General features: G+C 56.4%; 1 protein-coding gene across 1 annotated transcript in view; it reads right to left on the minus strand.

The window, feature by feature from the left end:
* The window catches only part of LRP8 (LDL receptor related protein 8), a 79,708-nt gene extending 68,613 nt beyond the window's left edge, over positions 1-11,095 (minus strand). The window contains exons 1-2 of the mRNA XM_024739253.1: positions 10,909-11,095; positions 10,548-10,667 (exon numbers count right to left, since the gene is read on the minus strand). Coding sequence (XP_024595021.1) covers positions 10,548-10,667; positions 10,909-11,095 — 307 coding nt within the window. The remainder of the gene's footprint in view (positions 1-10,547; positions 10,668-10,908) is intronic.
* Between the last annotated feature and the right edge of the window lie 354 nt (positions 11,096-11,449).

Below are 11,449 nucleotides of genomic sequence, written 5' to 3' on the forward strand. Positions count from 1 at the left end.
GGGGGGCTTTGGCTTTGCCTTGGCTGGGTGGCCTTGGCCAGCATGGGAGGAAGAGCGTCACCTTGTCCCTACAGCCTCTGTGCGTCCAGAACAGTCACCTCTCTCCTGGTGCACACCTGCTCTCTGAGCACGCACACTCCATGCACACGCACGTGTGCGGCTCTGAGAGTGATGGGGGCAGCAGATGGCAGCTCGGGGTCCAGGAAGTGGAGAGGGAGGGAGGGCGGGAAGAGCACTGGCATAAATATCCCTGGATTCACGCCACCAGGAAAGCCCACCCTTGGCCTCCAGCTATTCATACCAGCAGCTTAACCTGGGTCAACAGGCCCTTCCTGACTCTCATCAGCTGCCAACTCTCTGATGTTAAACTGGACCCACTGGTGAACCAAGGTCCCCTCTTAGATAACTAACTATGCCAGGCCCGGATGGTTAACCAGCTCTCCTTGGTTCTTTCTGCGTAACCAGCTCCCCTAGGCCACCCAGGAAGCAGCCACCCTGGGGCCCCCGGTGCAGATGGCAGCGGATGAGATGATTCCTACAGTCCCTCCCGGCCCGAGAAACTGCTGTTCTCCCGGGCAGCCAAGTCCTCCCAACTGGCCAGTTGACCTACATCTCTCCTGCTGCTATTTCAGCAACTGCCTTCTTGTTATGTCCGTGGAGGAGGAGAAGGAAAGATGTTGACGGTCGCTTCCACTTGGTGAGGATCACGGTCTCGGGAAGGGGAAAGGGGGTGCTCATTTCAGGGCCAGGTCTGGGCAGAACACTTTACATCAGCCTGCACACCTCTGAGAGGTGGGCTCATCATCCCCATTTCAGAGACCAAGGATCTAAAGCTCAGAACATAAGACCCATACCAGGGACCCTGGCTAGTGGGTCACAGGGCTGGTGGCCTGACTCCATTTTTCTCCATCACTCCACTGCATCCAATGCAGTCACGGGCACAAGAAGAAGACAAAAGGGAAAGTGGCCCAAGGAACCTGGGTCTTAGGGCTGAGTTCTGGAAGTGGACCCTAAAGAGTCCAGCTACCCTCCATCTGCCTGCCTGGAATCTACCCACAAAGCCAGGTACACTCCCACCAACCCTCACCAGGCATTAAGGAGCTTGAGGGCCACAGGTCCCCCTCCCCCAGGCCAGGACTAGTCCTGAGCCCAGCTCCAGGGAGAAGAAGTCTGCTCAGAGTGCAGGTTACAGGGCAGGTGGAGCAAGGATCAATGGGTAAAGGGGAGATGAAGTTCAGAGAGGGAGAGACCCTCACACAGGGTCACACAGCAAGTTAGGGGCAAGGGCAGAACAACTTGTATAAAGCTGTGGAGGAGACAGATTCTACAAATATCTTGAGAAAAATGAAGACCAATTATACTCCCTTCTGCTTTCTTTGGTGGGGGTGGGGAGTCCTTGGGGCCAGAACACAGTTGACCCTTCTCTTTGCTTTGTTTTGTGAGGCCTGGATCTGGCTACTTGGTCTGCCCCACAGGGCCAGGGTGAGGTCGCCCTGTGCTCAAGGAAGAGGGAGGTCCCGCGGGCCGCCAGCCTGGCTGGGAAGGGCCATTGCGGAGTCAGGGGGTGTTGTGAGAAAGGAAAACATCTCCTTGAGGGAGAGCGACAACGTGAGGATGAAAATGCACATGCTCAGCCATGCCTTCCCTAGGACTTCCTCTTAAGGGAAGAACCAGACAAATGCACAAAGGTGTAGTACTGGTATTCACCCCAGTACTGTGTAGAACAGGAAAAAAAAAAAAAAAAAAAAACACATGTCTATCAATAGGAGACTGTGTCATTAAATTAGGGAAGATTCATGCAGTAGACTACTATCTAGCCCTTTAAAACGATAATACGTACCTACTGTTACTGACACTGAAAGATGTGCATGATGTGGGGAGAAAACAACTGACATAACACAAGCTCGTTTTGCAAAAACACCCAAAAACCAAAAAAATCCCACAGAAACACACATGTTCGTGCACACCAGCTCGCATGCAGAGAATGCAAGAACACCTCTGGGAGGACAGGCAGCTCCCACGGTGGTATAACCAAGGGGGACTCCTACCTTCCTCTTTTCCCTTTTCTGAATTGTCTGTGTGTTTTCTTTTCTTTAAATTACAAGTATGAAATTACCTTTATATAATCAGAAAAACTTACTTCCGTTGGAAAAACAAAGGAAATCAATTGAAGCGAGTTTCAGCTTCAGCACCACCAGTAACAGGCTGTGTGGCCCCAGAGGAGCCCCACGCCCTTGCTGAGCCTCACTTTCCTCATCAGGAAAATGGGGACGATAATGAACTCCTGCACCACCTTCCTCCCAGAGCAGCTGTGAGGCACAAACTGGAAGAGGCCATACTGTGGTTCGAATAGGCTGAGAGGGCCGGAAACTGAAATAGTCTCCAGAGCGGCTGCGGTAAGGTCCCTTGTGGCATCTCAAAGCCAGTGACCAAGGGAGGGCGGTGGTCACGTTCACCATTCCCGTGTACTCCCAGACTGGCTGACCTCGGAGAGGCTTTGGGCTGCCATATCCAAGGGGCAGTTGCGTGGAGGCCGTGAGGGGTCATAGGAACTGTGTGGACCTAGGAGCCCCATGGCCCTGCCTCTCTGGGTAACTCTCCTAGTTACTAGAGGGTGTTCCAAGGGGCCTGATAAAAATCTGGTTCCTCGCCCGCAAAGCAGCCGGCTTGTGGGCACCTGGCCTGGGCCCTGCCAGGGTCAGGGAGGTCAAACCAGGTGCAGGGGGATGGGGGAGCTCACAGGCAGGGCCCGCTCCTGAGCCACTGCAGCCGAGGGGCTATTCCTACGGCCTGTGACATACACGGGCTTGTAAGAGGAGCCATGGTGAGCACAACTGATGATCAAAGCTGCCACCTGGGGCCGCGCTCATGCCTGGGGGCACCCAGGGGCCAGAGCTGCTCAGGAGGGAGCCGGTACACCCACTGGCAGGGGCTGGCAAGGACAGATGCCTGGGGTACATAGAAAGGAAGGGCGGTCGCAGCACACCCCAGGCCACTCCCACTGTAGCTGTGACTGGGATGTGTGAACGTGTATCTCTTCCTTTCACCTGTGTCACAATGCAGCCGGACAGGCATGGCCCAGTCCTGCCTCTGACCCGTTGACCTGCCTGGGGCAAGTGACTTCACCTCTCAGAGCCTCGGCTCTTTCTCTGTGAAGTGCAGTGATGATACGTCCAGGCACCGGCTGAGGGAGGTGTTGCATGAGAAAGCCCCCAGCAGTGAGGATGCTCGTGAGCTCTTACTATAGTTAACAATATTATTTTAGATGAGTTCCCAGCGATCTGGGGGTGGGCAGCAGGCCCCAGCCAGGGGCAGTATGCACCTGCGGTCCCCGTGGGGAAGTCCCGAGCCCTTTCTGTACGCAGGAGCCAGTGCCCGCCTGCAGCCTGAGAACGCCTTGTTCCCTGGTCCAGCAGGGAAAAAGGGGGGGGGGGGGGGCAGGGTGGCAGCAGGTGGGAGTTGGGAGCGTACTGTTCTGACTCAGTCCCAACCCAGGAACTGAGGACACCCTAGTTCTGAGAATGGATCCCTGCTGACACCAGGAGCTGATGTCCAGCCACCAGGGCCTCGGTTTCACCTTCTGAAGCCTGGAGCTGGGAAGCTCCCAAGTTTGCAGTGTGAGCACTGAGAGGCCTGTGTGCCCAGGTCCTGTGTGACTATGGATGTCACTGGTGCCCTCGGGGCTTCAGGTGACCCAGCTCACAAGAGGGGGCCTGACTATGGTCCCTAAAGGATGCCCAGCTCCCTTCTCCAGCTTCAAGGACCCCTCAGGGCCTTCTCAGAGGCCCCTGGGTCCCCTACATCTGACAGATATCAGCTTCTCACCCTCAAAAGTCGGTGACATTTCCTCAGTCCATTCATTCATGCACATACCATCCCTCAAATGCCTCGGCTCTGGGCCAGGCCCTGTGGTCTCGCACCACAGACACTCCCAGCAACCACGAGCTCCTACGATGGGCTATTACAAGGGTGCACAAAGCCATGGGCATCCAGACATAGGAGAGGTTAGATCACACCAGGAAGACAGGGAAGGCTTCATGGATGTGGTAATGAGCTGGGTTTTGAAGGATGGGTAGAAGCCAGGGAAGGACAATCCAAGCAGAAGAAAAGCATGTATGTATGAGACCTAGAGTCAGCGAATTGCATGGGGGTCAGAGAACCGAAGTCCACATTTTGGATGACTTGGGCTCTTGGCCTTTTCTGAGGAAGGATGGTAATATTGGAAATGACACTCCTTGAAGTCATCTGCATCAGCGACATATCACTGGGTCCTCAGTTTCCCTATCTGTACAATGGAAACAGTACTCACCACCCCACAGGCAATGGCCAAGGAAGGCCCTTGGAAACTGTGGAGGGTCACACTCATGGGGGGTGCTGGACAAGGGGGGCCTTATGTTGGGGCCCCATGTGGTCTCCAGAAAAGACAGTCCCTCCTAGACAGAAACCTGTAGTGCAGGAAGGCATCACTGGACACTGCAGCCCCTCACCCTCTTCTTCCATGTCCTCTGAGCCCCAGGCCCTCTGACCCCAACTGGGTAGACAAAGCTCAGAGAGGAAGACGCTAAGGAAGAGTCCAGGCTCCAGAGTGGACAGGCCTGGGCCAAATCCTGGCTCTAGCACTCAAACATCATGACATTGGCCAAGTCACTTCTCTTTGAGCCTCAGTTTCATCATCTTTAAAATGGGAATAATAAGAAAACAGCCCTCACAGCGTTGTGAGTAGTAACGTTAATGAATGCAGATTGTCCAACACGGTGCCAGGCATGGGGGTAAGTAGCCAGTATCTGTTAGTAGTAATTCCCTCAAGGGAGCTATTTATTTTGGAATCCCTCGTGCTCAGCACAAGGATAGCAGAGCAGACAACGTGGAGAAGACAGATCTGAGACCGAGGGGAGAACAGGGGCATGTTGTGGGAGCTCAGGGACTAGGGAGCAAGAGGACAAGAGGTCAGGGAAGGCCACCTGGGGGAGGTGGCGTCTCCACCAGGCCTTCAAAGACTGGGTGATCTGGGCATGCGGGCATTTGCAGAGCAGGTGTTACACTGCTGCTGAGATCCAGGGCCCCGAGGCCTGGCTGCCCAGCCCCCAGAGCAGGGCCCACACCCTCTCCTAGGCCCAGGACTGGCTTCATGGGGATAGCACTGGCCTGGGGGTCTGACCACAGACCCTGGGCCAGGAGACTTGCACTTGGTTACAGCCCTGAAGGGTGGCACAAATGAGCCTATACCCTCCTGCTCCATCAGCCCTCTGGGTCCTGTCGCTCCTCACCCTCTCCCTGGGGGCAACTCTCTGGTTTCACCTGCTGTTGCTACTTCCCTAAGGAGGGAAAACTGTCAAGTCAGCTGCCTGCAGACAACCAAGAGGACTAAGCCAACCAGCCCTGAGGCCTATTGCACTCGGAACCCCCAGCAGGCCTGAGAAAGCCCAGGGGGTTCCCAGAGGGGAACTCCGTCCCAGGAGAGCCCCCAGGAAGGCCCATGGGAAAGTCTTCAGCAAACACTCCCAAGGCCTGCTGGGGCCAGCCACAGAGACACAGACCTGGCCCTAGGGAAGGGAGAAGCTTAGGCCCTGTGGGGCAGAGCCACGGGGGCTGTAGGGCTTTCTCCCCATCCCAGGCACAGACAGGTCTGGAAACCAGCCTTGGGACAAGCAAACGGCCTGAGGGAAGTCTTCCTCTGCCCCTCCCAGGGCCCCGGCCACTCATTCACTGAGACCAACCAGGCCTGTTTGATTCATTTCTTCCCTCAGGCCCTCCTTGGGTACCTTCCTCCACTCCCAGGTCCATCTCAGGGCCAAATGGCCTTGGGACCACCTCCACTGTGGCTGGGGAACCCTCTGGCTGAGGCATGCCTCAGCTGCGGGAGCCTTTGGATCTCGGGCTAAGCAAATGCGGGCAGGAGAACCAGGGGGGTCCTGGCAGACAGGTATCTAGAGACCTCAGTGAAACTCCTCCTCCAGGAACAGACAGACCCACTGCCATTCATTGAACACTTACTGCTTACCAGGAACATTATCTCACTTAATCCTCATCACTGGGAGGGAGAGACTATTATCACCTCCAAGGCCATTCATCCAGAGGTCACAGTTGGGATAGAAAACCAGGAGTATCTGATTCAAGGCCACATTGAGTTATTCCAACACACATCTCTAAGTCCCCTCTTTCGACTCCTATATCTCAGCCCTGGGGAAAGAGGGGAGCAGGGAGGGCTTTCTGGAGGAGGTGATACCTGCACTGATGATTCTAAAATGACAAAAAGAAGGTAGCCAGGTGAGGGAGCAGAAAGTGTTCCACACAGATGGAATAGCACATGCAAAGGCCTAGCAGTAAGAAGCAGTAGAAAGGCCAGAATGTGACAGAAGTTTGGTGTCACAGGTTCATAGGAAGAGCAGGAAGGGGCTGGAGGGCAGTGGGGCAGCGGAAGCTGGTCACAGAGGGCCAGATGCAGAGGAGTCTAAGCTGACCCTATCCTATGGGTACATGGGAGCTTCGGGAGGACTCCGAATGGTGGAGCTGGTGGGTCAGATGAGGAAACCGAGGTTCAGAGAGAGCAGCACGATCTGTCAGATGACTCCATCCAATAAAGGACATGAAGCTGGGCCTCGTGTCAGGGGTGTGAGAATGGGCTAGGCCAGGCGGCACACTGAAGACCAGATGCGGGCTTGCAGCCCCAGCTGGGAGCTGTGGCCGAGCTTTAATTATTTACAAGGCTACTTCCCAGCAGGCCTCAGCACTCCTACAGCCTGGCCTTGCCAGCTAATGAACTCTCGGCCATGGGAGACCTTGCTGTGGCCACTCTTTATTAAAACTGGAACGGAGCGGTGATGGGGGCTGGGAGAACAGGGCAGCCTAAAGAAGCCTAAACAGGTAGAGGAAACTGAGCACACGACCAGTCCACCTGTCTAAGCAGTCCATCCACACGGAGAAGCGCAGAGTTCTTCCCAGAGCTGGAAGTGGAGTGCGGGGGTTGATGTCCCCTCAAGATGGGGAAACAGAGGCCTGGGAGGACTTGCCTGAGGTTGTCAGCTACTGCTTGATGCAGCACAAGTTCCATTAGTTGGGTGCCTGCATTCATACCCCAGCAGTTTCAGTTTCACTTAAAAATCATACACCCTTGTTACTTAACCCCTCTGTGCCTTTGTAAAATGAGGAAAATGCGGGTACTTCCAAGAGTCACCCCATTTTATAGACTCGAGGTGCACGTGGTGATACGTGTAGAATCTCAGCACAACTCCTGGTCCACAGCAAGTACTCAGTAAGTGTTCATTGTTGTCGCTGTTGCTACTCTGGGGGCAAAGTGCTGGCTGGAGACCAGAACCCACGTCTCTGCTCCCAGACACTAAGCAGCAACAGGATACTGAGGCCAAGGCGCCAGCTGGCCTACGTGACCCAGGTGCAGCCAGGAACCCCACCCCTTCCCCTGGCCGGGCCACCCCTGGGCTTCCAGCCCCTTCCTCCACTTTGAAGGCCCTTTGAGCTGGGAACTGAAACCCCATGAGCCTTTCCCTTCCCCATCCCAGTCAGATCTGTGTCTCCAAAAGGCCAAGTCCCATCCGCTGCGGGTAAGCTTCCGCACTTAGAAGGTCTTACTTTGAGTTCCAGGTCCAGTCCTGAGGAGCTGTGTGAATTGGGGGGAGTCACTTCACCTGTCTGAACCCCAGTTCTTCCTCTATAATGTGGAGACTGCATCACCTATTTTTAAATGGTAAGCTCTGAGGAATGGCATTAGTTACTGTCTTTCAAGGCCTGCCTTAGCTGTCTCTTCCTCCAGAAAGCCTTCCTTGGTTTCCCCCACACACAAGCTCCCTCCCTCCAACCTCCATCAGCTCTCGGAATTCACAGTCTGCATTCTGGCCCCTTTAGGAGCCTGAACGCATTTTGCCCCACACAGACTTCACTTACAAATGGCAATCCCCATTTTGCAGGCCGAGAGGTATAGAGATGGGGTGATTCAGGCCCTCTCACAGGGTGGAATGGTTGGAGTGGTCAAATATAAGGCAAGGAGGATGGTTCCAAGAAATGCAGCTCGGGCAGGTGGCCCGGAATGGAGGGAACTCCCCAGATAGGGAAGGAAGGGGTGACAAAAGACCATTTTCCAACACCACGCCTCATACAGTCACCCAAAGCTCCCACCCCTTTCTTCAAGATTTCTCTTTGTGGCCCCTAGGGGTCCCTTTCTAAAGACCTTGGTGGTGTGGACACTCATCCATTCCCTTCTCTTCACCAGCCCCAGGTGAAGACTTTCTACGGGTATAACTGATGGTAGAGGAACAGCTACCCCGCATTTGGCAGATGAGGAGACAAGCCCAGAAAAGCCCAGAAAAGCCCAGTGTGGGGGACGGATACTTGACACCAACAGCAAAGCCCTCAACAGCGGTTGCTTTTGTTCACTAACCCTCTGCCTGTGACTCCACCCCATCCATCTCAGAATGAAAGCTGGAGCCCAGAGTGGCCATCAGATTGGCCCTGGTCCCATCTGGGGTCGCCCAGCCACCCGCTACTTCACTCCTCCATCTTGCCCAGAGCCTCGATGGAGATGAAAAGCACCCGGATCACCCTCCTGGGTCCTTCTGCACCACACTCCCACCGGAGCACACAGTGCCCCTGAGCTAGGAGGCAGGTGGACACCCTGACCAAGTTCTGTTCCTCTCAGCTGTGTGACCTTAGGCAAATCACTCAACTTCTCTGAGCCAGAGTCCTTATCTACAAAGGGGGATGACAAGAAACACTTCTGCTCTTCACGGCCACCCCCCAACAAAACTGTTGTTATACAGAGCCAGGGAGATAAGGTAAAACCAGCCCAGAAATGCACAGTTTCCACTTCCTCGCCTCATCCTCAGCACTCCCCCTGTAAGGAAACCACAGAACAACTCCGGGCGAGGAGACTATCACATTTTACCCTGGCTCAGGCATTTTCAGAATTTCAATAGCATTGGGAAGTGGTTAGGGTCATAATTAGACTAAGAACTCTGGAGTCAGATGCTTAAATTTAAGGTCCTACTTAGCAGCTCAACAGCTGTGGAATAACTAACTTGATCTCTCAGTGCCTTGGGGCTTTTTTGTTTTGTGTTTTTTGGTTTGTTTTGGTGGATAAAATAGGACTGCTCTGAAGGTTACAGGGGCTTATGTAAGATGAGCACTTACCACAGTGGTTGGCACACAGCTAACAGTCAGCACATGGTAGTCGCATCACTTTCAATTACATTTCTAGAACTGGTCTTCAAAACCAGGGCAGGAATCATTAGCCCAAGTGGTCAGGAGAGGAAACTGAGACAGGAGGGAAAGATGCGCCCATGTCACACAGCCAAACCTGGGTTGGTCTGAGAATGAACCTAGGGGCTGACTAGCAAACCCCGAAAAACAACACTATAACTCAACAGACAATGCCTGCCCAGGTGGTCTCTCTACCCCTCTTGCCACTGCGTGGTGCTGTGGGCCTGTCCACCTGTTGCCCTCCTCCCACAGAACCTGCACTCCCTGGCCTGCGGGGTGAGCCTGTTCTCCAAAGTGTGCCAGTGCCTGGCATACAGCAGGTGCTCAGTAACGATGAATGAATGACTGCCCGCGTCTGTGTTTTTATAGGGTCCTGTTTATCTGTTCCTGGAACTATACTCCTTCCACTTGTGGCAACTGCTTGCTAACTCGCCTCAGGTCCCACAGACATCAGAAACCACGTGCACCTCACGAAACAACTTCCAAAGCAGTCGTGCCCAGGTGTACAAACACCACACTCAGCAAAGGCGGCCGGCCACCTGCACGTGGCCATGGGTTCATGCGCGGCCTTGGGATCCTCACCCCCCTTCCAGGAAACAAACTCATCCCTCTGGCCCCCTCCTTCCTGCTCTGCCCCATGACTCATGCCTCAGTCTAGCTGGCAGGAGAGCGCAGTCGGCCAACCAGGGTGGCACAAGAAAGGTCTTCACCATGACTAGGCAGAAAGGCAGCGGGCGCCAGCGCCCCGCCTGCACCTACTACCCAGGGGAGGAGCGGGGGTGTGGCCAAGGCGGGGCCAGGGCAGGGCCCCAACGCCAAGGGCGCCAGAAAACTGCACACCCAGCCGTTCCACGATTGGCCTGCTCCGGCCACAGGGACCTATGGGGTGGTCCTCGCACAGCCAATCAGGGGCCCCGGGGAGCCCATTCATTCACAAAACCCAGCAGGAAAAGGAGTGAGGCTAGGCCCAGAGTTGCCTGGAACTTTGAGACACGAGCGCGTTCCGTGGGGCCTAGGCAAGAGTCCCGGAGGGCCTGATCGCAGAAAGCTAGACGCTTGCAGGGACCGTCGCGTCGCCGCCCCACAGTTCCGGCCCAGCAACCCGGGCGTGGCGTGCCCTCCTCCCGGGGCCGTGCTGCGCCAGGCTTCGCCCCCGGCTCCATCAAGACCTGCCGGCCCAGAACCCGTTGGGTCCCTAAGTGCCTGGAGGGAAGGGGCTCCCGGCTGCAGGTTCCGGCAGTAAAGGTCCAGGGAGGTGGCCCGGTGGCGGCTGCAGCCACGTGGACGCTGAGCAAGGAGTCCCCCACCTTTCCCTCCCTCCCCGGCCGGCCACTCACGGCAGTCATCCTCGTCGCTGTTGTCCGAGCAGTCGTCGTCCTCGTCGCATCTCCACACAGAGGGGATGCAGCGCTCGTTCCGGCACCGGAACTGGTCCTCTTCGCACTCCTTGACCGACCCTGCGCGGGGGAGAGGGGGCGTGAGCCGGATCCCCGGAACAAGCGATCCCGGCCGCGGGGAGGGGTCTACTGAGTGAAGGAGAGGGCCCGATGCTGAAGCCAACGACCTGGAGGCCTCTGGCACCCTCGATCAGGAAGGAGGGCAGGATGGTAAGGGTTCCGGGGTGACGGGCTGCTCTGTGGCAGGCTCACACAGTCGGTGTCCCACCACTTAGGTATGCCCCCCATTCAGAACACTCACCCGCACACACGGCCCTTAGTGAGAGGTGCACGCAGACACAGCCCACAGGGAGCCCCTGAACACGCCGCGACACGCGCACTGGGCGCTGCGGGCACATCCGCCTCGCACGCAGCCCCTCTTTCTCTGCCACACGCAGGGGTCGCCGGAAACGCATTGTCAGGCGGGGTAGTCTCCGGGCTCCGCTCATCGCCGCCGCGGAGCGCGCGTGTCAAATTAACGCCAACGGCGAGAATCACACAGCCCTCCCGAAAGCATCAGTGATCACCCCCAGCAAAGTTCCCGGCCCGCCCGGCCCCCACGGCGCCCATCCCCCAAGAGCAGGTGCCGGAGGGCAGAGCCCACCACACAGGGAGCCGTGGGGGCGGGGGTCTAGCGCAAATTAAGGGAGAGCTGGGTCCCGAGGAGCATATCCCACCCGGGCGCCTCCCTGCCAGGCCCGGGCTCGGAGGCCCCGGCGCAACCCGCCCCCCGGCCGCCGGGCCGTGCTTTGTTGGCCGCTCCGGCGGCGCAAAGCCGGGCCGGGGAACGGCCGCACGCACCT

The sequence above is a fragment of the Neophocaena asiaeorientalis genome, unplaced genomic scaffold (assembly GCF_003031525.2).
Source record: "Neophocaena asiaeorientalis asiaeorientalis breed wild unplaced genomic scaffold, Neophocaena_asiaeorientalis_V1.1 scaffold138, whole genome shotgun sequence".
In the NCBI taxonomy this organism is placed as follows: domain Eukaryota; kingdom Metazoa; phylum Chordata; class Mammalia; order Artiodactyla; family Phocoenidae; genus Neophocaena; species Neophocaena asiaeorientalis.